This window comes from Fringilla coelebs, assembly GCF_963513975.1.
Source record: "Fringilla coelebs genome assembly, chromosome: 5".
In the NCBI taxonomy this organism is placed as follows: domain Eukaryota; kingdom Metazoa; phylum Chordata; class Aves; order Passeriformes; family Fringillidae; genus Fringilla; species Fringilla coelebs.
Genome location: NC_140033.1, coordinates 69,358,296 through 69,385,280, shown reverse-complemented (window position 1 = coordinate 69,385,280; position 26,985 = coordinate 69,358,296). Strand labels below are relative to the sequence as shown.

Sequence of the window (26,985 nt, the reverse complement as noted above, 5' to 3'; positions counted from 1 at the left end):
CCTTTTGCCCTCTCCAGCTTTCCTGCAGGTCCTTTATAAATATATAAATTTCCTATTTCCAACAGGAAGGTGCTGTAAACTTGTAGCCATGATATTTTCCGAAAAATCCTTTCCTTTGGATTTTTCCTCCTGAGAAGCTGAGAGGCTTCAGGAACAAAATGCAAACAATGATTGTCTGCTGCTGTGGGATGCAACAGGTGGGTCTGGGATTGGTCTCATGTGGTTGTTTCTAATTAATGGCCAATCACAGTCCAGCTGTCCAGACTGTTTCAGTCAGAGACAAACCTTTGTTATTCATTCTTTTTCTATTCTTAGCCAGCCTTCTGATGAAATCCTTTCTTCTATTCTTTTAGTATAGTTTTTAATATAATATATATCATAAAATAATAAATCAGCCTTCTAAAACATGGAGTCAAGATTCTCATCTCTTCCCTCATCCTGGGACCCCTGCAATCAAACAAACTCTCCCCAGAACCTTCTCTTCTCAGGAAAAAACTCCAACTCTCTCAGCCCATCTCCACAGAATGCACAGATCCAGCGAAATCAGCACATTATTAATTTCTCTGCACTCCCTATAGAGGGAAGGGAATCTTCTGGAAAGCAGCAGGGCACACCAGATGGCATCATCTAGTGCCTCTCTCTCTAACCCAGCACCTGCATAAGCAGAACCCTGAACAAGCTGATTCAATTATTCCTTGGAGAATTTAAATGCATCATTACCCTCTGACTTTGGCCTTTTTGTAGGCATGAACAAATACAAAATATGTCTTTGACCTATATATAGGTCATAGCTATATATATAGCTATATGTGCCAGTGGTGCTCCAGCCTATTTCTGTTCCCTCTTTCCCTTGCAGCCTCCCCAAGAACAGCCCCTCCAGCTCCTCTCCACAGCGACCCGCAGGTGGCAATGTTGGATCTGTTTTTAAGGATGCTGTTCCTCGGAGTGACCCGAGGATGCAGCACAGCTCCCTTCTCCTCGCTCCTCTGTTCCATTTCCTGCCCCATCACTTCTCCTTGATTTTCATCCTACCCTGGGCACTCAGCATTCCAGCGCTGAATTCACTTCTGGTTTGTTGGTACTCCTGCTGAATCTCCCACCGTTTACAGGTCTCCTTGGTGGGTTTTGTGGAGTGATGGGATTTGGGAAGAATTAGATTTTGTTGAGTTCTCTACCTGATGCTTTCTGCAGCCAATACTTGGCCGACCTTGACAGGCTCCAAGGAGGTGTAAATTACCACTCCATGGTACATTTAAGACTCCTTTGGGCCAAGGATTTATTCCAGGAGCCTCAACACTTTAAGTACTGCTACAAGGAAGAGAGAGTGTAATTTATCTTCCTTTTCTCTTCTCTCCACAGACACAAAGCTGGCAGATGCAAAGTTCCCCTAGTACCTCATTATCAAGGACTCTGAGGACAGCAGCAAGGGAAGGTGATAACAGTGGGAACTCCAGCATGAATTTTGGCAGCCTATTGTAAGGAGGACTACACAGCCAGGAGGGGGAAAGGAGCTTTTTTGCTCAGCTGTAGCATCTCCTCTGGAAGCCACAAGGATCTCAGACCCCAGCTCTCTTACTCAGCTAGATGAGAGAGAGAAATTCTCACCTTCTTCAGCAGAAGCACTAGAGAGAAACCAGGGCTCACAGATGGTGATTAACCACTGCAGGGAGCAAAAGATTATTTTAAATTCTTAGTCCCTTTTATAATCCCCTTAAACCTAATATTGCATCTGTAGTGAAGGTCATATATTGCTCAATTATCCTGCATGTGTTGTGGGGCTGGTAAAAGGCTGCAACTCCTGTATTTTGGTTAATTTGAATCTATTTTAAACTCTTTGAAACATGCTCTTTGTTGATAGTCTCCCAGTTTACCACAAGAGTAAGGTCCATGTCCTTCAAAACAGGGTGAGAAAGAAAAAGAAACTAATTATATTTGTATCACAGATTTTAAAGCTCTTGGGGAAGAGAAGCAAGCCCCAGAAGGTGCCAGCAGTTGTGAGGGGAATAACTAAACCCATCCAAATTTAAGTATTGAATTTAAGAACCTAGGCACAGGAGTATTCTTCTTTTGTCATTGGATAGAATCAGCATTTCTGGAGGAAATTCAGCTGTTAAACTTTCTACAAAGACTGTATCAGAGCTGAAAAATTACTATGCTTCTAATTCAGGCATCTGAGGAGGTGGGAATTCCTGATTTCTCAATTCTTGATAATCCATTTTTACAGAAAAACAATCACAGAGCTACTATGATTTTTTTTTTTCTTTTGCATTAATTTGCACGAGCATGGGAAAAGGAGTACAGAAGCATTAATAACTAGACTAGAAATCACTGCTTATGCTTCAGCTGGGTGCAGCAGCTGAAATAAAATATGATTGTGTAGCTTATTTCAGATCTGGAAATTATCTACCGTGAGTGTGGCTATCCCACAGGAGAACATGCCAACATTTGAACTTTTGTTTCACACGCTTTACTACCAGCAGGACTGTGATCAAGAAAAAAAAACCAACTTAATCCCACCCTCAGAAACCCTCTGGAGAACTTGCTGCTGAGAAACCCTGTCCTGGAGGCTGCCAGAAGCTCTAATCAGCTCATATATCAAAGCTGGAGTGCAGCCTGTCTGCTCCCCCATCCCAGCAAGAGTTAAAATAATTCTCATGGGTCGAGCTACAAATCTAAGAATAAGCAAGGAAATATGCATTACTGCACCCTGCAAGATTGTGAATGGATGATAGTGATCAAGACAATGCTTTGATGCTGCATCCAGTACATTCCTAGACATATTCCAAATCCTGCATTTCTGTGGATTTAGCGAGCCAGGGGTGAACAGAGGCATGTGCTTTACTTCCACGCTCTCTGCCAGGCAGGCACGCTCACATTTTTTGCCTTTGTTGGCATTCAAACAGGGTGAGCTGTCACTTTACCAGAGCAGTTCATTTATCACAGGCTGGAAGGGTAAAGCAGGCTTTTAGAGTCAGGAGACATTTCTTCCTCTTTCCATGACCAGCCTTGGCAAGGTCACACGGTCCCAGCCAAGGAGCCACTGTCAGCACCAGACTCCAGGAGCACATGTGACTCCACAGCTCCTTCTCCCTGGTTTCACACAGCTTCTCAGACCTGGGCATGGATTAAACCCCTCACTGCACTTTCATCTTCATAAGTCCATCCATTCTGAGTTAATTTCTCAAAACATTAAGTCATTCAGCTAACATCAGAAAGGAACAAAAAAACCCAACCTGCCAGCCAAGCTGATTGCTCCCTGAGAGACCACCTCACTTTTTTGTGACTTGTGCAGAATGAGCAGGACTTTCAAACCCAAGAGCCAACCCCTTTTCCCCTGACTGCAGTGGTTGATTAACCCCAGTTTGCCCAAAGCCACCAGAGCACTGAGAGGCAGGCACCCCTCCAGCACAGCAAGCACTGCACCCCAGGGTGTGCTCGAGGAGCCTCCCCCATCCTGAAAAACAGGGAAATGTTGTAGGATCATCCATGTGCATCCTGCAGTCATCTTAAGCCCTATAAAGCTCTCAGATTTTCAGATAAGTGCAGATTTCTTTTTTTTTAGGAATGCTGTTAATGATACTGGCTCTAATGGGGGAGTTTATTATTTTATTTTATTTTTGACCAGCTGTTGAGCATCTTTATCAAGGAGGCAGCATTATCAGAAATTCAGCTTTGCTACTTTCACACAGCAAAAATTACTTTCCTAAACAAGTAGCCAGCCCTACGAGTTTCACTGGGACTACTTTTAGTAAATATTTTTGCTCAATTGAGCTAAAGCAACCCTGGAATATCCTGTGTGAGCAAAGTGGGACTAGAGGTCAATAACCTTGCATGTATTTTATTCAACAGATCAAATAGCTGTAAATTATCCCTGAGGTGGGCAAGATTAAGTCAGATAAGAGCTAAACTCTCGTGGTCATGCAGAGTTTTAAGACTGTTCCAAGTCCAGGCTTTTTGGAAGACAGTGATTAAATGCTGGGAACAAAAAAAAAAAACAAAAAAAAAAAACCCCCAAAAAATTATTTCATATAATTAGAACCATTTACTCAGTGGGAAAGGACTTGAACTGCATTTTCTTAAGGACAAGAAAATGTAGAAGGATCACTACCAGCTTGGTTGAACTCCAAAAGCATGTCTTCCATGTTAAGATGATTCCCAGGTGGGGTGGCAGGCAAAAGAACTCGTGTTGAATTTTTGCTATCTTTATTTACCACATGCAATGAAGTGTGGCATAAAGGAAAGTGAGGCAGGATATGTAGAAATATTCTTCATAGGCATTTGGGTGGTCAAAGCCTTGGTGGGGGGCTCGCAGTAAAAGTGAATTCTGGGGCAAGCCTTGCTTTGCATAATGAGAATTTAAGCAGCTGGAGGCCTCTGGGAGATCTGGCTGTGGCACTCCAGCAGCTTGGGGACCATCTGCAGTCACTTTCATTCCTGTCTTCCTCTTAACCACCTAAATTATTAGCCAGTAAATCATCCAGTGGAAATGGCAAAATACCATAAGCCAGAGATTCTCAATCAGGAACTCCTGCATCACATCAGTAATTTATAATTGGTTTGTAGCAGCACTTAAAAAAAAAATCTGTCTAGAAAGAGGTCTAGTTTAAATTAAGACAAAGGAGATGGTCTGTTTCAATAATTTGAAAATTATTTCAAATCTCTGTCCAAATACAAGTGAAACTGAACATGAACACTGAGAAATTTAGTGAGTTTCTTTGTGTTTGTAACTACAGACAGCTCAGATTAAATCTACATTTAAACTAAGTCTGGATGCAAATATCCTCTCTCAAATGGTACAAACCACAGTCCCAGATTCAAACATCCAAGAAAATAAAAAGAAAAATAAAACCAACAAACCAGCATTGGCTGCTAATGGAAATCTTGGGAAGAGTGGGGTGTTCTAAACCAGCGTGAGCTCAAAACTGAAGCTGAACTCTGACTCCCCCCCACAGCCAAAATCCTGCTCTTTTGTCTGCCTGAAAAGAGAGGGAACCATGGAGCAAACATTATTTTAAGTGGTTCAATAAAGATTTTGGTTTAAAGAGCAGCAATCTGCAAAGAAATGGGTAATGGTATAGACTGCACCAGTATGCTGATAGCAAATAATAGGAATATATTAAATATGCCATTTATACATGTGTACCACTGAACTGCACCACAAGAGTGGTACCAAAAAACCAGATGAACAGCAGAAGTATATATGGGAGAAGAAATCCAAGCAACAACCTCTACATCCAGAGAACAAAGGCATTCTAACAAGCCTGATTGCTGATTCTCTGTTCTGACCTAACAAATGGACAAAAAAAAAAAAAAAAAAGAAAAAAAAATTGCCACAATAAATCAGTTCTCAAAAACATTGCATTATTTCAAAACCTACTTTGCAATTATTTTATGGAGAAAAGAAAGAAAAGGTTGGAAGTGTTTGAATAACAGTAAAGCTGTTTCTTTCAGTAGGTTCAGCTCCAACTTCTGTACTGATCCTCACTCAACTTTACAACCCAGTGATGTGCCCACAGCCTTCCAACCCTCACAAGTTCAGCTCCTTATCACTTGACCAAGATCATTTCTTTGAGGGCTTAGTCTTGCAAATTACTGAAATTCTGCCCCCAGTCTCCAAAGCACTTGGACAGACATTATTCTTCAGGGAAACTGCTGATGGAGTTAGAGTTAAGACTTGCTTTGGATCAGGGCCAGAGCAGGTTTTTCTTCCCAGGATTAAGTCCTAAATCTCCCTGCAGAAATGGTTCAGTTCCAGTATTTTTACCCATTGTTTTGTTCTACAAAATTCTTCATTTGCTTTCATCTTTTGGAGGAAAATCAAGGCCTAAGGCCTGGCTCACTCAAATTCTGTTGCTCTTTTACATGAGCATAACAACTTCAATGAAGTGTCTTAAATCAAATCTGGGAAAATGATTATCTGGGTGGATGGATGTGTTTATGCTGCTTTCAGACAGCTGGTCACCAGGAAAAAACTCTTCCCCACTGTACACTTGAATAAAACTGTAGCAAAGGATGATTTTTCTCCTCTTTGTGATAAGAATGAAATAAGCACAGGGTCTTTGCCAATGAGATAATCACAAGCTCTTCCTGATAACAAAGAGGGTCTGAACAAGGAAGAGAGCAAGGGAATTAAAATCCATTTTTCCAATGAGGTTTGGAAGCCTGCATGTTTAAGGGTGATGATTAATTTTTAGATGCAGCCAGTTTAAAAAACAAATTAACAGCATTTCCGGCAAAAATCACTGAGGCAGAAATCTGTGGCATGCCAGAGAATAAATTCTCATTTTTGTGGGTGAGGCTTTGGAAAATTTTGGTTTCCTTTGTTCTAATTGATTTCAAAACATATCAGAGAGAGCCCTTTCACATTGCATGGGAGTGGAAGTCTAGAGCAATTTCACTGTGGGTTTTTTTTTTTTTCAGTTTAAAATTACTTGACAGAATTTTCTGAGTAATATCATTGACAGCATTTTATTGCACGTTGATGGGCAAAATCTGCTCTGTCCCTGCCTTGCCAAAAGGAAGCAGAATGAGTGATGACTTCCATGGAGTTTCTCTCCATAGCTCTGATGAAAGCTCAGTCCAAACTCCAAGTGGATTTTCAGCTCACAGCAATTTTTGCAGTTAAACAGAGCAGTAGAAAGTAATCACATCTCGTGGCAGAGCTGGTCAAAGCTCATCTCAGACAGGCTGTGTGACAGAAAAACCACACAAGAAGCCAAGCAAATCTTTTCAAAGTCAATCATGATTTAGGGAAAATGAATCATCTGGCAAAAGCTCCATTCTTCATTTATCAGCTGAAATGCATCTTGTCTAATCTAGTAAACAACAATACCAGCTCAAGTTCACTTTAAGGCAAATCATTCTAAGCAGATTGCTTAAAATCATCTCAATAAAAGTGCTAGAATATTCAATATTTGGTGTTTTTATTAAAGATGCAAACTGCTTTGAATGTAGTAAAAGAAAATTAATGAATCCTGATTTTTCTTCAATATTTTGAGCTCTTTTTCAGAGTTATTATTTGACCATCCCAACAAAAGCTCAGGTAGCTACTGAGCAAGTGTATCTAGGCACACATTTCTGTGAGGAAAGAATGCTTCTGGCTAAATCTAATATAATTAAGGGCTGCTACACATGATCCCTCAAACAAAATCTGCTTTGCTAGAAATCAATGCCAGGATGCATGCTAATTCTTTAATGTCAATATTAATGCAATCTTGTGGGAGCTGTTCCTTCAGGGTGTGCTTTAACTGAGACATGCAGAGAGGCAGCTTTCAGCAAGAACAGCAAGCAGGGCTGCTCAGGGAATAGATGTGTCTTGAGAGCATCTCACTGCAGATCAGTACAATAATAATATATCCTGAATATATAACAATTATCATCCTGAAAAATTGGATCAGTCCCACTGCCAGCACAAGTTCCTGCTAGAGGCAGGGCCCAGATAAGCTACATTTATATTCCTGTGGGGAGATAGGGGGAGATACCCTTGGTGCTGCTGCCAGATGGCTCCCAGGTGACTTTTGGGGGAAAGCAAGGTAGACTTTGACTCCTGGTGCTTTGACACTGGGCTCTCCCCTTGGCTTGTATCAAAATAAATCTAGAGCTAAAGATTATTCCCAGGTTCTGGAGTCTGGGTGTAGCCTAATTTAAGCAGAAAGAATGGAGTTTAAAAAAAAAAAAAAGAGAAATATTAAATACTATTCATGTCTTTTTTAAGTAGTGTAATTAAAAATCTTTGTCTTTATGCCCCTTCCTATAGGTGAATGTTGCAGAAGATTGTTGTGGCACCTTCACTGCATGCAATTCCCACAAGGCAAGCTGCTGCCTTTCACAGCAGCTGCAGCACCCAAACCTACTTGAATTATCTCTCTGTTAATAAGGCATTGCAATATTAGTCTCTTCTGCACAGTTTCAGATCAAATATCCATCTTGTGAGCTGTTTAAGTACATTACATTAAAAAAAAAAAAAGAGACAACTCAAGAAGAGCACACACAATACGAAATTCCAGGTTTAATCTACCCAAAAGCCTCCATAATTCACTTTCAGTGACACATTCCTTAATTATATGATGCAAATGATTATTTTCCCCCTGGAACTCAGCCTTTTCCACCGAGCCTCACCTTGAAGGATAATGTTTCAGGTAATCCAGCTAAGGAGCACCTTCCTCCCAACAGCTGGCTCCTGAAGCCTTGAGGACTAATTAAGGCTATAAGTAACCAGCAGAACTTGCCTATTGGCAAAGAGCACAGCTCCAGGACTGCATCTCATATTCCTTGCCAAAGTGAGCTCTAGCTGAAGCTCTGAGGAGCAGCACAACTGTAAAATACCTGAATCCAGGTCAAAATTCAGTCTGTCTTCAAACCCAACCTCTGTGTGTGCCCACACCCCCTTCCCTTGGCCAAATCCAGGCCAAAATTCATCACATCTGACTTCCAGCCTTGCCCAGCAAGCTGCTTTGCCCAAGACCTGCAGCTTGTGCAGGGAAAATCTCCATGCAGCAAGAACTCCCAGGCCCACCCGAGATAAAATACCGTGTGCTCATGCTCGACAAGATGAGGTAAAGAAAAGCCAGAAATCCCATGGGTTGTGAAGTCATAGAACTAAAAATACTGCAGGCCTTTGACACTTCAGAGCAGCCATTTTCAGCACATTTCTGCAGTCTGACTGAGCCTGGTTATGTGAGGAAAAGTGTTTTGTGCTGTTTCATTGAAGGTGGAAGTGAGCATGAGTTTACAGCAAAGAAGGGAAATCACCCATGGCCTGCCACAAAACTGCTGGCCCTAAGGAACACAGAACTCCTCAGACAGTCCTTCCTTGGTCAACCTTAAACAATTTCCTTTAAAAGTTGAGATTTTTCACAGAGGAAAAAACACAGTTCACTCATTTTTGTCACTGACATTGATTCTACTTAGCGAAAGTCAAAGCAAGAAATATTGGAGAGAGAAATTCCAGCACTGAATAAAACTGCCTTCCATCTTTTCCCTTTGCCATGATTCACCTGTAATCCCAACCAATGCATTAACTCAACCTTCAAATATAAAATCTATTTTTGCAGTAATATTACAAAAACTTAAATATTCACTCATATTCAGTCACTGAAAGTCTCCCTGTTAGTTCTGTTGTTGAAGAATTTCAAAACTGCAACAATCCTGTCTGCAATGTAAAAAAGTATATCTTTCTAATCTTTCAAAAAAACCCCACACTGGACTCTCCACATTTTCAAAGCCTTCAATTCTGCCATTCAGGTCTTCAGAACAGCCACAGGAACAATGAATTAGTTATTTTTCAACAATGGGGAAATGGACAACTTGGAATACATTTGAGTAATTACCTGTTTTGAGGGATCACTGGCCAAAACTGAATATAGCAGGAATTGATATTCCATCTGAAAGAAAAATGAAAATATTGTAACATAAACAAGAAGCTTTAAGCTCAACATGACTTGACAAGTGGGTGAATGTTGGAAAGCAAAACTTTTATGTGATATCTGAATTTTGTAGTTTCTACTCCAGCCCACTCTTCTTCTGTAACAAATACACCCCTGGTTTTAGACATTTCTACTTCTTAAAGAGAAGAATCTTTAAAAAGCCTTTTATTCTAAGTAACTCAGCTGCAATTATTTAAATGATTTTTTATGATTTAATTTTTTACTCCATTTGTAGGCCATTATCTTAGTCTGTCATTAGCAATTGGTGGAAAAATTTTCCTATGCATAAACAAAGTAGCCCTTATGGCAATAAGTGCTGTCTTTGGTGATCTATAAAAAATGGTTTTGCCTATTCCTGCCAGAAAGCATGACAAATAAGCCACTAATGGTCTGTTTTGGGGTGGCTTTTTGTCTTTTTTTCTTCTTTTTTTTTGGGGGGGGAGGGGGTTGTTGTTGTTCTGTTTCTCCTATGCATTAAATAAAAATATTCCTAGACTTTTGGTAAGATCCCTTTCTAGAAGTTTCCTCCCTGTGCCAGAAACTGCCTGGCTATCACATTTCAGAGCCCTACACCACACAGAGCACACAATGAACCTTTCCCCATGAACTCAGAGCTCGTGTGTAACAACAATTTGTGGCTGATGTAGCTATTAATAAACATTTCTACAAGTCAGAATCCCTGCATTCCATCTCCTTACCTGGCACAGGACTGGGAAGACACCTAAGGGAGCTATGAGTCTTAACAGGCAAAGGCATTAATTCCAAATTACATAGAGAGGCTAACCATCTTTGCTCCCTTTATGAGCAGAGATGAGGATTTGCTGCTGTCAAACCAGGACTCAGGCTCTGCAGGTGTCCTGAGTTACCTGCAGGACTCCTCCTCTTTCTGCACTGACAACACAGCAGCACTCAGATGAGTCTCCTTTCCTTAAATAAAAGCCCTCCCAAATTATGCATAACCACATCCCCAGTTTTTGGTTGTTTACAGGGTAGTTAAAATGTGTATTTTCAAGCTGGGATGCACAAAAAGCAGGATTTAATGAACAGTCCTGCTGCTAGCACTAGTTCATCTCTGCAGACTTTTGATTTCTTAACACACCCTTCCAATTAGTCATGTGAAAAATGAACAAAATCAGGAAAATACTTCAAAATATAGGATAAATGTTCAACACTTGGTACAAGTGAAAGATAAATTTGCACTCCATTAGGGAAATTTCAATGCATAAACAGTCTAATCTTAAGAGCTATGTTTCTTCCATAGACATTAATCTAACAGCATTTTAGTGGCTCAAAGCAGCACCTACACCAGGTTTCTCTAATTATCATTCAGAAGAAGCTTGCAAGTAAACAGTAGTTTTAAATTTCTTGGTGCCATCTGTAACCAGTAACTTAATCAGAGTTTTAACACAGTAGAGGGGTCGTAAAGAATAAATGCTTTCCCTCTTGAAGGCAAACATTTTTCCACTGGATTATTTTCAGAGGTTATTTTTAGTTTGGCTGGATAGTTAGCAGAGTTTTGGTGCTTGTAAGATTTCTATAAATCATGGAAGAAGGTGGCTTAATGATGCAGATGGCACAGGGTCACAGAATGCACACGCTGCCTGCCTTAAAAAAAAGACATAAAACACGTTCCTCTCCCCATGGCATGCCTTGAAAACCTAAAAGGGTTTTTTTATCTTTGTTTCACTTGAAAGTCAGCCTAGTCATTCAAATTTCTAAATGCAGCTTGTGCCTTTTAAGAGGTGCCACCCTGAGCCCCACGTTAAATAGCTGTGTGCCTCTGGGGATGGTCATTTCAGGGAAAGGGTTGTGGTTGTCAGGGGGACAAGGGTGGACCAAGCTGTCTGCCCCATTCAGGCTCGAGAGAAAGTGCAATCAAGCCCTTTATTTAGCTGCAGGTGATGATGGTGATTGCCTCAGATCTTATAATAAAGCCAGACAGACCATAGTTCACAATTAAAGTGGCTGTAAAAGGTCTTGGTTGTAAAAGTGGGAGGAAGACAAAGCCAGGAGTTGAGACAAAGTTTGTTGAGTGAAAGGCTCTCAGGAGTGACACGTAGGAAGCTTTTCAGAATGCTTCTGTTGTGGTCTGGAGAGCAAAAAATTATCTGTGCAGCAAAAGTAAATACAAGATTGCACCATAATATATGTAATTTTAATAGATTTCTCATCTTCTGTAAAAACAAGGATGAAAGCACAAACTGTCCTGGTAGTTTGCATCACAGAGAACAGGGATGCCAAATTTTGAACTCCTTGAGGGGAGTCCCCACACCTCCAGCTGCAGGACAGTCACTTCTTGGGAAACAGGGATGGACCTTGAGAATGAAACCTTCAACACTTCAGCTGGAAATAGGACTCATTTGACCAATAGTAAATGGCTCCATCTAAGCTCCTTAACTAATAAAATCACTTCACAGCCAATGGGGAAAAAAAAAGAATAAAAAAAAAGGAGAAGTGTGCTAAACTGAATGCATCTCACCAAAATAGGTGACTTTGGCTCTGAGCAGAGGCAGGATGCCTGTGACCAATCTCCAGCTGGGTGAGAAGGATGGCTGGAAGTAGATTATATCAGCAGGAAACTGTTAGGTTTGACTGAAACACTGGAGCCTCCAAGATGCCTTCAGAGGCAGGAAAGATGGAGCTAGAGGGGGACCAGAACTCCATGGACTGCAGAAAATGAGGCCAGCAGCTTGGAGTGGATGTGCATTAAAAGGCTTTGAAAGGCAAATGAGATAACCCAGCCAGCCCTGGCTGTTTTGAGCAGGACACTGTGAGCAGTCACACCCAGCACGGTGTGTGTAACACCAGTTCCAAACATCCTCCACAGGATGACCTCCTTGTACTCAGGCTGGGCTCTCAGCCTGTTTGCTGACTGAATCAGGAGAGGAACAACAGAAAGCAGCCTGGACACAGAGCCACATCCACCCCCAGGCAGGATGGATGGGATGGGGGCCCCCAGTTTGGCTGCCTGCTGGAAACCTCTAACACAGAACCAGTATTTACAAAATACTGAATCCGAACATCAGCCTCCTAGGAGAGATGTCAGGTTCCACATCCACTCATTAAACCACTCACTAGATGAATACTGATCCAATTAACAGCACTTTTAGGCAAGAGTTGGTGCTCTCAAAAGCAACAGAGGACTCAGAAAATGTGCTTAAGAATTCTTCATTAATATCGTGACCTCTTAAAGACTTCCTAAACATAAATTAAAAAAATTTGAAATGCAAATACTTTTCAACACTTTTTGGCCAAGATTTTTGTGCCAGCAATGGATGAACTTTAATAGTAATACCTGAAACCATTTCTGCTCTATTCACCAGTGTTACATACCCCTTGTGCATCGCCTTGTTTTGGGTCAAGGTCAGCAGTGAGCTGTTTTGGTGTTTCAGTCTGGAAAACAAAAGAAAAGTCTCAAGCTTTCATCCTTTTCTACAAGGGTATTCTTCAGATAAACTCTGTCCTTTACCAGATGGAAATAGAATATATAAACAGAAATCATCTTGACTGTGGGAAAGGTACTGGTCTTTTTTGTTTAAGATTTCACAGTTTGGAATAAATTTCATCCACACCAGCCAAAATATTATAAAATTCTTATAACTGAGCTATTTCATTTGATATATTCTTTCCCAGTGCCCATTTGCTCTGCACCTGTATGCATTAAAAGGCTGAACTGCAATCTTGTGTGACTGGAAAAAAAAATACTATTTCAGTCCTGAGACAGAACATTCAAATAACAAATGAAAAAAACAATGTACCATTGGACAGCATGTTCTTTAACCATACAAGAATATGGCAGCTATATTCATTGTTCTAAATTATAAGTTTTCTGTAGAATTTATATTTCTAACTGAAGCCAAAGCAGAAAATAAATTCAACCCATTTTAAATATTGCCTCTAAGTATTTCAAAATGGAACATTTATTCTTTTAATCTTTTTTTCTGACTACATCTCAAAATATTTAATAAATTTTAAAAATACATTTTATTGTGGATGATACCATACTAATTAAGGGTATAGCACAGGCATTAGAGAATAGTGTTTCTTAAGGAGTGCACTTCATTGTGCTCCTGCAATCTTACCATCAGTGGATACTGAGCTAATGAACAGTTTAAATAAACTAGTGACTGCTTATTTAGTTAATCTCCACAAAAAGCTTGCACTGTTTTCCATGGGTTTTGTGTTTATATAAAGATGGGAACCCTGGGTAAAGAACTAGGGGTGTTCTTTCCTGCAGTTTTAATTACTGCTTTTTATTGAATCCTTCAAGTGCCATCAGCTGAGCATGGAGTCCATAGAAATTTAACTTGTGCTTAAAAGATTCTGAAAATCTGGCATTACTAGTTGCTTTTTAAAGTAGGTCCTTCCAGAGCTATCTACAGGATACCATGCTGGGAAATTCGGGCTTGTAACGTCAATTTTTTAACAATTTCTTCCTTTTCATTGGAGGGAGCTCTGACTGCTCCTCTCATTCTGTCCTAAGAAACTTTTGTGTGCTTTATTAATCCTTCATTTACAAATGGTGCCTAAAGGTCTTTGTTGATGCCTGAAACTTCCAGTGCACACGCAAAGTCTCAGAAACCAGTTCCCAAAAACTTTGACAGGGAATAGGAGAGCAGTAATTAGTACCCAAAAGCTGGGCTAATCAGCAATAATGATTTCCAGGTGAGGATGGGTCACCAGCAGCACCATCCCCTCCTGTCCTACAGTCACAGAGCAGCACAGAAATGCTCAGCATTCATTACCAGCTACAGCCCTTTGCTGATGCTGGAAGAGCTGATTACCTTCACCAGCTGTGCCCTGGACAGAGAGGAGTCTGAGGCTCCTAAATTCCACATAATGAACTCAGGGATAGTTCTAAGAAAGTATCTGGATGGCATTAACATATCAAATATTCCAATAGTTGGTTGGGTTTTTTCTTTTAGAAAATATTGTGGAGGAAAGTGCAATATAAATCCCATTCTCTAAAACAGCACCAAAGAGAAGGAATGTACTTTAAGGCAAAATTACATAGTCCAAGCACACAGGGAAGGAGAGGAGAAATAATTTAGCCCCCAACAGTGAATTAGATTGTTTGCAGGATTCATGGAAAGCAGATCATCCAGTCCTTGACTAAAAAGTGTACTTACTACTCTTCCTTCAGGGTGTTTAGAAGAAGTGTCACCATCCCAGGGACATGAATTGCACAGAGGCCATTCCAGCTTGGCTGCACAAAGGTTGGCTCCCCACCACAACACACCCCCAGCCCTGCAAGACAAGTGGTGGAACTGGATAGATGGAGAAGGGCAAAGATTGTAAAATATTCCTCAGCACAACAGGCAGTGGTCATGATATATTTGCAGACAAGCATTTCTCAATGTTGATGTTAGGTATTATGGCAAGGAGGAATTTTAAAGGCTAGACTCGAAGGAGGATGGTGAATTATCTTTTTGAAGGATATTATGATGTGAGCACCTCCCAAGCACAGCAGACAGGACAGGGAAAGCACATCTCTGGAGAATTTATAAACATCAAAGTGTCTGTTGGGCCAAGGTCACCCTCCCACAAAGCAGTGTGTCATCACACCCTGTAAGGACAAGCAGACACACTCTAAGCCCCACACTCAAGATTTACCTGGCAGTGCATTCCTGATCTCATTTAAACCCTGGCCCTGAGAATGGACTTCTGTCTGAAGGATTTGGGTAGGAAAGAAAGGATCTGCTCAGGCACAGATAAAGATTCCTATTTAAAATCCATGCCCACCTATGTCTCCCCTTGAAACAAGTACAGAGCAGGTTTACAGAACATGAAATGAGCCTGGTGAAGGAAACAGGGGGTATGCTTGCCAAGACACTCTTGTGTGAAAGGGCATCCCCTGTCAAAGCCCCTGCTTGGATTCGGAATGGAAGATGGAAAAGCACTCTCCTGCCTCTCCAGGCCTGCAGTGAGCTGTAAGCAGCTGCTCCTCAGTGTCACCTCCTTGGACAGGGCTGTGTCCCCTCCCTCCCAGGTGTACCCATGCTCCAAACTCCCAGCAATCACTCAGGGTCTTGAAGACATTAACAGCAGCAGCAATTTCCCCTTCCCATTCTCTTGATTAAACAGAAGGAAGGAGGTAGGAAAAAGATGAGAGACATAAAACTCCAGATGTTGTCGACACCAATATCTGGTTCCACCAGAGAATTTGAATGCTGAAGCAATGATGGATTACAGTGAGGTCCCTACAGCAATCCAGATTGCAATCATAATACCACTGAGGAAGAATAAGGGCTAGCATTCATTAATGTGAACAGCAAATGAATTTATGACAATTTCCACTGGTACTTTCAAAGAACATGAATACATCTGTAAGAAATTAAGATGACACACCAGTGTAACTCATTCATTAACAAAGTCTGGGATTGCACATTTGTTGCAAAATCTGTTGCGCTTGTTACCAGTGGGTTTTAATTCTAGAAGTGTACTTTATTAAAACCATAACACAAATCTCTCTAGGAGGAGAGTTCTAGCCCCACTGCAAACTATTCTGTAGGTGATTTAGTTTTTAGTTTAAATTTACTTTGATGCAGGAACTGAACTTGCTCAGTAAGTAGATATTTACAGTAGATACAGTAGATATTTACAGTAAGCACATCTTTAGTTATTACAAGATATGTGGAAGGCAGTTACAGTCACCCTGCTTTCTTTTTGATAATACAGCAATTACATTTACATTAACAAAAACCTATTTAACAATCTCTCTGTGATCTAAGTGTGGAGAGAGAAATAACAATGCCAGAAGAGCAAACCCTAAACAAAGAGCAAACCCAATGACAGCATTCCAAGCTGTGATGGGATTGGGGCTGTGTGGCCACGAGTGTGGACTCTCAGCTTGCCCATTTTTAAGGACAGACTCTCAGCACACAACCTGTTCAATGGTGAGAAGAAACAAAGGTTAGGGGAATTTTAACTCAGTCAATATGTATCTGCTGGCCATGTGTTATAAAACACGAGCTGATACCTCTCTCCTCTACTTGGCAGGAGCTGCTACTGGGCTCTGCCTCTCAGCTTTGCTCATGCATCACTGTTAAACATACCTGATAAAAATCTTGCTACTGCAAGAAACCCGAGCTGTGTATTTCTTTCCCTGCAGAAATGTGCCAAATGCCTGCTGGGACAGAAGGTCTGCATTAGGACAGAGGCATTTGCACGTGTGAGATCCACGCTGTGCTGTCAAGAGCACCCCGTGTTCATCTCCTGTGCCCTGTTTGGGCACCTCACAGAGCCAAAAGGGACAAAATGTTGAAGCCTGGGTTCTGCAGGCAGCCCCACAGAGCACCTTCAAGTGGCACTGATGGAGGAGCTGTACCTCCTCTGGCCACTGCATGAAGTTTGTCCAAATACTCACAGGATTGTGGTTTATTTATTCCAATAGAAATAAACACCCCTAAAGAATGAAGCCTGCGTTGCATACTTGATTTTTCTTCTATATATTGTAAATGGAGAGGAAAAGAAGTGATAAATGCTTAGCTTACACTCAAGAAAACCCATTACTATAAAATCAGCATTTCATAAGCTACCAGGGAAAATATGAGAAAATGCAATATTAATTTAAACCAGCAATATTTCACACTGACTACAAGCCAAACTAACAGCAAAGTTTATCCATAATTTAATGACAAAGTTGCAATATTTTTCACCGTGCTAGATCGCTGTAACTGAGCAGATTTATGTACATTGCCGAGAGCCAACACAAAAACATTTGGAAGATATTCTCTGAAAATTAAGAAAACAATCTGAATCCTTCCCTGTGAACCTTTAGTAGTAGCTGCAAACATAGTGTTAGCATGCCATTTCTTTGGCAGTTTTTCTACCAGTTATCAAGTATCATCTCAGCTCCCAGCAGAAGGAAGGGTGACAAATAAACCACGCCACTGATTTGCTGTTTAATGCAAAAATGACCAGATGTGCTCTGTTCTAGACCAATCCTAATGGCAGATCTGGGCTGCTCTCTGCAACAGCAGCCCTGAGTCCAACAGCCCCTTCCTTACTGCAGGACCTGTCCCAGAGGAGTCTGCTCTCTCATCCATGCCACCTGAGCCATGGTCTGCTCGACAGTCTGGAGACACTTGGGCTCAGTTGCACAGAGGTGCTCAGAAGATGAAATTCCACTCAGTTCCACAGGACTCCTAAATTACCTTCTGAAATCTGGGTCTTGCTTTTAATCTCTCATGAGGCTCAACAAACCCCGTGCCCAAATCTCATTTTGGAAGTTGTTGAAATCTACAAAATTGCCATCTGCAATGGGATTTCCAGCTTCAAAAGGAAAAAAAAAAAGGAAAGAAAAAACAACAACCAAAAAAAAAAAAAAAAAAAACCACCAAAAAAACCAAGTACCCACAATTTCAGCTCCTTTCTTGCTCACATCTTCTTCATGTGTTAGCTGTCAGACCTTCCATGTCCCACCAGTCCTGTCTCCCACCTTTCAGGAATCAAATCCCATTGGCTTTCACAAAAAAAGACACCTTCAGAAAACACACCAGAAGCATCCAGGATGAAAAAATAAACCAGTGGAAATGCTTGACATTAAAAAAGTAGCACCTCCAGACCAGGGAGAGAGAACTCTCTGGGCTTTGGCAGCACCTGGATACATTTTTTTAAGCCTGTAAAGTTTTGTTTAGTGGTACTTGGAACTGTGAGTCTTTCTAAAATGCTTCTGTCAGCTGTAACTGCTTGGATGGACCTGTGTTAATCAATCCTGAAACAGCATTCTGTTTTGACTTAAGGACATGTGGCTTCATTGGCATTTCAAGCTGTTCACACTCCTATTTCATTATCTGCTCCTCAGCCATCACAGTTTCTGGTGAAGAAGGGCAGCCCAAAGCTCAGACTGCAGTCCAAAGCTCTGACTACAGGCTAGACAGTGAATGAACCAAAATTCTTGTTGTGGACCACTGCTGTTATCTTCCTAAGTAAAAAGGGGTGCAGTCAGGTCTGGATAGCAGGGAGCTAAACTAGGTATATCCCTCACAAGAGGAGTGAGCTTCCCTCAGCTTCATTCCAGCCAGTAATTCCCATTAGACAGCTATCTTCTTGTGCTGGGATTACTCCTCCTCCTGGTGGAACAAGAATAATATTTTTAATATACCAAAATTTCAAAAATTAATTAGGCTGTGAAACACCACGTGAAACTCGCCAAGAGGCAGAAGGGGGAAATCTGAGACACTTGGCTGTGATGGATGGGAAAGAGTATTCTCCAGATTTTCTGCTGGATGAGGCTGAATTCAGACTGGCAGCACACAGACCACCAGGGATCAGACCCCAGCACTGCTTCCCTCCTCTCAAATTTTTATAAAATGGAGAGGCAGAGAAGAAACCTCCCCCATCCTTCAGCCACGTGATGGACTTCACTCATTGGTCTCAGTACCAGTGCCAGGGTAACATTTTTTGATCAGCACAGATGGCAAAACCATGGAGAAAATACATTATGTCAGCCACAACAACCAAAAAAACATTGCTTATGACAAAGCAAGGTGGCCCTTGATCTACAGGATGAAAGACTAAAGCTTTCAAAATCCATTTTGGGTAGGAAAAAAAACCCCAAAGCCTCATCAGCATTATGAAACACAGTGAGTACACAGAAAACAAACAGCAACTGGAGCACTCCTGGGCCAGTCTTGGGTCTCAACCCTCTGAAACCTTCTCCTGTGTCCATGATTAGTGTTTACTGAATTCTTCACCAATAAGAGACTTCAGCACAAGCTGACTGCACAGCCACTGGATTTTAATGCCCAATAAATTATCTGCTGTTTTGGAAAAGCCAGTTATGGTATTTAATTTGACAGCCCCATGCAGGGTGAATTCCGTAGACACAAAACAAATGTCAGGCCTCGAGACCAGCACACATTTCCCCAGATGCAAAATACACATCAGTTCCTCTCTTAGGAGGATGGAAAAAACTAATCCCTCTAAATTATGCAAACCAAGCAGTGAGAGCAGGCTTAAAGCCCTTGATTTCAAGAAGTAAAGCATAAACCACACTACTGCTTTATTTCTGCCTTCTAATTTTTTTTGCTTTTCCATGATCTGCAATGCAACTATTTTAAGATCTGCTCCTGAGTGCCTCCAACAGGCATTTCTTAGAGGGAATTAGGTTCTCATTTCTCCTCAGGACTGCCACCCTGCCCCCTAAACATTTATCTTGCTCCTGTAGAAACTCTTGGACCATGGAAGATCTTTTCCAATCCAACTTTCATTTAATTTTGCATGAAGGAAGACAGTGAGGGGAGAGCTTTTTCTTTTACTCATCTGGTATCTCGTTCAGATCTGAGCTGGAACAGAAACAGAGGAGGAACATCCACTGAACTCTAAGCGCTTTCCAGCCCTGGTTCACATCTGTTACTAATGCATCTTTATATTACTGGATAGTTTAATAAACAAGGAAGTAAGAGCTGTCGGCCCTATCATTTCAGAACTTGATCCCTGGCTCTGACACGAGTCTTACAGAGCCTGATGCATTTACAGGATTCGTTCTGCCCGTTTGCAAATTGAAATAACAACACTTTCTTTTGCCATCAGCCAGGCGTGGAAGTCGGGAGGAAAAGCTGAGCAGAAAGTTGGTGCTGCTGGAAAGCAGCCTGACGGGGCAGCAGCCCTGCTGGCACTTTGCCGTCACACTTTGTGAGACAGGGTGGCACAGTGCGAGCAGCACTGAGGGAGCCAGAGAGGAAGGAGAGAGAGCACCAGATGTTAAAATAAACTGCGGGGCAGTCCTGGCCGGACCCGCTGGCAAGCGCTTACCCAGAATCCACGCAAGCGAACAGCAGCTGCCCCACATAATTAAAGGCTGCGGCACCGCCGAATTACAGGGCTGCCTCCCTTCCTCTCGGGCACCGCGCTGGGCACGGGTTACGCTGAGGAGCGATACTGCGAGGGGACGGAGCAGCCCTCTGTGTCCTTTACTCCCGCTCCGCATCCCTCCGGCTCTGCATCCCGCTCCTCTCCGCATCCCTCCCGCTCCTCTCGCATCGCTCCGTGCCCCGCTGGGCTCCGGCTGCTCCCGCCGGCCCGCAGGTGGCGCGGCAGGTCCGCGGGCGCTGCGGAGCCGCGGCCGGGCCGAGGGGCGGAGGGGCGGGCGGACCCTCCGCATTGTGCGGCCGCGCCGCTGCCGGCGGGAGCGCCCGGGGCCGCGCCGGGCCGGGCCGGGCCGGGCCGCCGAGCTGCGCGCAAAGAGGCGAGCGCCGGACGGGGCACACGGGAGGGTGAGGATCGGGGCTGCTCCGCGGTGAGGGCACACGGCAGGATGCGGAGCGGGGATCTTTCCGCGGGTGCGGGCACACGGCAGGATGCGGAGCGGGGATTTTTCCGCGGGTGCGGGCACACGGCAGGATGCGGAGCGGGGATTTTTCCGCGGGTGCGGGCACACGGCGGGATGCGGAGTGCGGGGCCGGGCAGCGCCGGTGGCCGCAGCCGCGGAGCCGCCCCGCGCACCTGCCCGGAGCGGTGGGGAGCGAAGCGCGGCCGGAGGGACGGAGCCGGCGAGGAATGGATAGGTGCCTGCAGGGAAAGGGGAAGCAGAGCTGCGGAGCGGGGCAGCAGCGCTGCTGCGGGAGGCAGAGCCGGTGTTCCAGTCCGAGTACCCCATCCAGACACATCTGAAACAGTTCGTGCTGTCCGTGCGCACTGAGAGTGGTCTGACACTCAAGCAAAAGGAATCATTTAGACGTTAGAGATTAATCGGGGCCGTTCTCCATGTAAGGTGTCTTTACTTTTTCTTTTTACAAGCTTTTTTTGTATAGAAGAAAGTCTTCGGTTTTTTTTTTCTTTTTTCCAAACAACACGTTAGAAATGCATTTTGCTGTAAGTGAGGAGTACTGACAAGGGAAGCATCCTACACCGCTGTTAGAATTCATGGCTACAGTGGTTACTTCAGCTCAGCAGCAAACAGAGCACTGGTTGCATTCAGACATAAAGTTCTACCGTGCTTTAAGGGGATACCGAGTTTTTGACGTTTTAGTCAGGGCTGAGGATCACCGTCATCACGATTGCCATGTTTTCACTGAAGATCTAAAAACATTCTGCAATGACAGGTATGGTTATAGATTTCACTGTCCAGGTTAGCAAAATCAAGGTCATGCAGCAAAACTGTGAGCACAGATAATTCCCGTGCTCCAAGTGCAGTACCAGAAACTCTGGCATCCTCCTGCTGACGCCGTGCTTCGCTGAATGTTTATGTATGAGCTGAGGCAGCTTAAAAAGGAGCGCTAGAGAACTTTCTGGGTATGGATTTGTTTAGGGCAGTGAGCAAGGTACAAGTGCTTGGAAGGTTTAAGGCAACTGCTGCTGAGTAATTGAAAGCCTTTTGGAGCTGCAGGGCTGAAGGAAAGAGTAGCTATCTGCAGGCACTGCTAGTGAGAGCTCACAGCTATGAAACACATCCTACAAAAAATTATTCCCTTCATACGATTCAAATACAGCAAGTAGATGCAATTTCAGCTGAAAGAGAAAGGAAGAAATAAATAATTAGGAGCCTTGCAAGGTGCTTGGGGTTGTTAAGTACCTTTTGCAGTCTTACAGTGCCAGTGTGAAGCGAAGCAATAGCCAGAAAGCTGAAGGTAGGTTCTGCACAAAGAGTGCCAAACGTGTCAGTGGTGTTACTGCAATGCTTAAAGCAGGAACACAGCATCAATTATTGTGATTATTTAAAAAGGAGGAAAAGGAGGGGGTGGGCAGGGGAAGGGGAGAGCCTGGCTCCTTGCAGTTCCATCCCTGTGCTGTTCTTCCCCAGGCTCTGCATTGACGTCACAATGACACGGTGAAGCTGAAGGCAGGAGCTGGGAACAGTTCTTCTGCTTCACTTTTGGCAATTGAGGGAGTTTGCCACCGCTGCCTTCCTTCCAGCATGGCCAAGAGTGCAGAAGTGAAGCTGGCCATCTTCGGTCGGGCTGGCGTCGGCAAGTCAGGTACGTTTCACTTCTGATTTTTCTCCTGCTTGTCTCTGGGTAACTTTTTGCTCCCTCTGTGCTGATAAACTCTTCATATAAAAAAGGGCATCTCTGACCTTCTTGTCAGGGAGGTTGGGATCAGGCCAGGAATTCTCCCTTCTTTGGCTTTTCATGCTGTTTTCTTTAGGTTCTACCAAATAAAAGTATTTTTATCACTTTTTAAGAAAAAAGCCCAACAATAAACAGCACCAAAACAAACTTCATAAATCAAACCCACTTCTCATGGAGTAAGTGGAAGCATTATTCTTCTCCAGAAGAAATGAATTAGTAATCTCCAATATGTCTCTTCTTAGCTTGTGCTCAGTGAAGGCATGGAATATTATTCTCCCCATCCTCTGTTAAATATTAGATGACTTCTGTAACAGTTGTAATTCTGGCTGATTTCCACTGGAGATTTTAGACTCAGCAACTCAAAGAAGTTTTGTTCTCAATGCTCTCCTGGATTTACATGTTTACCAGCCATCTAAGGCAGCACCATGTGTAAAGTTTGCATTTGCAGAGATCCTTTGAGAAGTAAACAGAGTCTGTTGATTTCATATGGTAGAGACACAAGGGGGAGGCATAAATGTTAAAAACCCATTTCTGCAGACAGCCTTTCCTCTGGTGAGATGAGGAGCAGAGCGTGAGGCTTGCAGTCACTCTCAGGTACTTCAGGGGTGTTGCATTAACTTGACAGCTCCACGACCACTCTAACAAGTCCTTGCACCACAGGGATGAGGAAATGAGGAGACTTGAGCCTAATCATGCTCCTGTGGCACTTTGGGAACTGTAAGATTCTGTTTCTTTTAGGAAAAAAAAAGAAAAATCTGCACAAGAGAAGGCAGGAGATAGGATGTCCTGGTAAGAGCATTAAGCCAGACTCAGCTGCCATCAACCAGCTCCAGTTCCCCAAAGTGACTTTTATGTTACACATGCCAAGGTTCTGTCCTATAAAAGCATTACAGTTTCAGTAACTTGGGAATGGGTTGTTTATAAAAGCACATTTACCCTGAAGGTATTTTAGCAGAACGCTATCAGTGGAGTAGTTCTGTCAGCTATCAGGACAAAAGGCACATGTGAGGCAGAAGTTCTTAGAGATTATACTGCTTATTCAAAGGCAATGCAGATTAAATTCCACCTTTTTGAATAGAATGCCCCAGGGAATGCTGATAATATACTGGGATAAGTTTAAACTCTTCCTTCTTCCCTGCTGCCCTTACCCCATCCCCTCTCTTGTATTCATATTTCATTGTCCTACCTAAGTTTTGCAACTTCAGTGGTTCCCCTTTTGGTTTATCTTACATTCACTTGATGGTTTCTGTGGCTTTCCAGTCTTTTGGCTGGATTCAAAATAATGCAAGAGAACATTGAAATATTGCCAGGACAACAGAAACAGTAAAAGAGTCCCCCCTCCCTGATATTCTTAATAGTTTGAGAGCTTATCTTTAAAAAACACAAAACTACCTTTGAAGTGCTCCGTTAAAATGCTACACCAGCACAGGATCAACAAAAGCTTTTTTTATCTATTGTATCCTTTTTGTAGACTTTAATATATGCTAGGATAGTATAAATAAGTGTTACTGTAATCCTGCAATTGGGTGAGAGAAGAAACAGAAAGCAAATAAAAACATCCTAGTTCTTTTAAGTCTTACTCTCTCTTTTTTTTTTCTCTTGGAGATAGAAGGAAATATTACATAAAATATGAATGAGATCCCTTTTGACTGACCATATTTACCAATCAGTGTGGAAGTGAAGGCACAAATAAGCAGGCAGCACAACAGGGTGAATTTAGTGGGGCAGAAGGGCCACAGAGCACCATCAGCTACCTGAACAGAGCCTGAACTGTGCCTTCCAGAATCTCCAGCTTGCTTATGAAAACCCCTCTTGTACATTCCCATAAAAGGATCCAGTTTCAACAGCTTGGCCAACTAGAGAAATAAGTGTGTGTGTGTGTGTGTGTGTGTGTGTGTGTGTGTGTGTGTGTGTGTGTGTGTGTGTGAGAGGGGGGTGGTGTCTGAAAATACCTATTTGCCTGTAGCCAACAGCAACAACAGTGGGAGCTGTGCGAGTGCTGTTTGTTACACCTTCGCTAGAAGCAGAGCTGGGCACAAAGCAGCCTCCAGACAGCTGGGCCAGGGGGGCAGCACCCTGCTGGAATAGTGTTGGTGATGTGTTTTCTGGTGTTTCCCCATCATGCCCTGTCCCTGTGACCAGTCTGTCATGTGCTCTGGGGACAGGATCCCGTGGTCAGAGCTGACTGGGGCAGACTTGGCCAGACAGCGGGAAGATAAGCCAGACTCCAGGAGCAAGAGCACAAGGCAGAATGCTGGAGCACACATGCAATGAAAAGGAGACTTTGGGTGATAAATAGGGCCACTGCAATTGCCAGAAAGTCATGCCAAAATATGGTCACTGGCTTGCTTTCCTGGCTCATCTTCATTGCTGAGGAAGAGCCAGGCATTAGGTTCTTAATCTGTGAGTGGCTGAAGCACCTGACAGGGTCTGTGGAGTTCCAGACACGCTCTGCAGCATCCTGGAGAGGCTCCTCTCCCACTGCCTGACCAGAGCCTGGGTCAGTGAGTCCCAGCAGCTGTGCAGAAAGAAGTGCTGGGCTCCAGGACAGCCAGAGCTGTCCCTCAGAAGTTGATGTTACCATTACTGAGAGCTGAGGAACATCCCAGTCCCACTGTTAATGCCAGGCATCTGTTTTAAGGGTGAAAGACTCCCTGTTGTACAAAGCAGTCCCTCCCAAGACTCTCCAAAATGTGAGGTGGGAAACCAGAATGTTCCTCATAAATCTGAATAGTGATAGCATCTCTATCAAGAGATATCTCAAAATGTACTCACTGAATAGTGATAGCATCTCTATCAAATAAATATCATAAAATATACACTGAATAGTGATAGCATCTCTATCAAGAGATATCTCAAAATATACACTGAATAGGGATAGCATCTCTATCAAGATATATCTCAAAATGTACTCACTGAATAGTGATAGCATCTCTATCAAGAAATATCTCAAAATATACACTGAATAGTGATAGCATCTCTATCAAGAGATCTCAAAATATACACTGAATAGTGATAGCATCTCTATCAAAAGAAATATCACAAAATATACATTTAATAGTGATAGTATCTCTATCAAGGTATACCTCAAAATATACACTGAATAGTGATAGCATCTCTATCAAATAAATATTACAAAATATACACTGAATAGTGATAGCATCTCTATCAAGATATATCTCAAAATATACACTGAATAGTGATAGCATCTCTATCAAAAGAAATATCTCAAAATTTGAGATATCTCAGAGGAGATTTAACAAAAGAGTTAAATCCAGGGAAAACAAAACTTTTCCTTCTTTCTGCTTTCTTGCTGCTTATCAAGTTTCCAGGGTTCAAAGGTTTAAAAAACAAACAGAAGGCAATAGCTAATGTGAGTGTCAGCTTTTCCCTGTTCTCCTTCCTTGCCTTGTCTCCTCCTTCCTGCTGAAGACCAGCAGAATGCCTAATCAACTCACCTGTCCTGTTTTGCCTTTTTACTTAATGCAGACCTAAACCTTTCAAATAGAAAAAGAAGAGCAAACCAGCTCAGGAGGAGGCACAAAGGAGCTCCCCCAGACCAGAGTTACCCTGAGTAATGGCCACACTCACCAGGTACAACCTGCTGTCACACAGTGCACTAGGTGCTCCTCCATTCACCCTGTTCTTGCTGTATAAAAGCTGCATAAACATTGTTTTAAAGCAGCTGAAAAAAGCCAGATGAGGAGCTCTGCCTGAGCCAAGGAGCAGTTTGCAGCTGCTTCACTGGGGAAGAGGAGGAAGCGCTCTGTGGGTGGGAAGGGACATGGCTAAGACCTGCTAAAGATAACAGGGCTGTACCTCCTAATTTGGGCTGGAGTCAAGCAGCACTGAGGAGGGGAGAGAGCTTTTAGAGTCTTTTTCTTTAGGGCCAAGAGGAGCTTGGATGGAGCAGAGAATTAAAGTTGAAGTGAATCACTTAAACACTGCTGTTTAAATTGTTCTTTCACTGAATCCTACAGCTTCATTCCTATGGTAACAAAACTGAGGGATTCCTAAATAGCTCCTTTTAAAACCACAGTGGTAGCAATTAATAAAGACTCAAAGGCCTTGTTCTTCCTTGTCATCACAAGACACAGTATTTGCCCAGAAATCTAAAGAGGAGTGAAAATGTATGAAGCAGGAGGAGAAAACAAGGGCATGCACTGGGTAACACTGCATGGCTGATGCTCTTCCAAATCACAACTCAGTTGACTATGAATGCTCAAAATACCTCTGTTTAGGATCCTTTATATTTTGGCCAAAAAAGAGACAGTGTCCAGCTGCAGCATGTGCCATCCAAGGTGCCTTTTGACCGTGTGTGTGCGCCAGGCTGAGCACTCCAAGTTTCTGGGGCAGCAGGGCTGGTTTGCCCAGCCCTTGGCAGATGCAGCTCTCATCTGTCTGGATGGGCTGTGCAGCTGCAGCTGAGGAATGGGACATGGAAATGTGTGTGGCTTCAGCCAAGGGGAAGAAACTGAAGATTTCCCCCAATAAATGTATCAGCTCCTAAGCAAATCAGTGCCTGTGCAATCAGGTATGTGGGGCAG

At 42.9% G+C, this 26,985-nt stretch overlaps 1 protein-coding gene across 2 annotated transcripts in view; it reads left to right on the top strand.

Moving 5' to 3' along the window:
- Positions 1-22,284: 22,284 nt before the first annotated feature.
- Positions 22,285-26,985, top strand: part of RERG (RAS like estrogen regulated growth inhibitor) — a gene marked incomplete at both ends in the record, with an annotated part of 88,696 nt that continues 83,995 nt past the window's right edge. For both annotated transcript variants that reach the window (XM_084205669.1, XM_084205668.1), the window contains one exon: positions 22,285-22,345. In XM_084205669.1, the coding sequence (XP_084061795.1) occupies positions 22,285-22,345 (61 nt within the window). The remainder of the gene's footprint in view (positions 22,346-26,985) is intronic.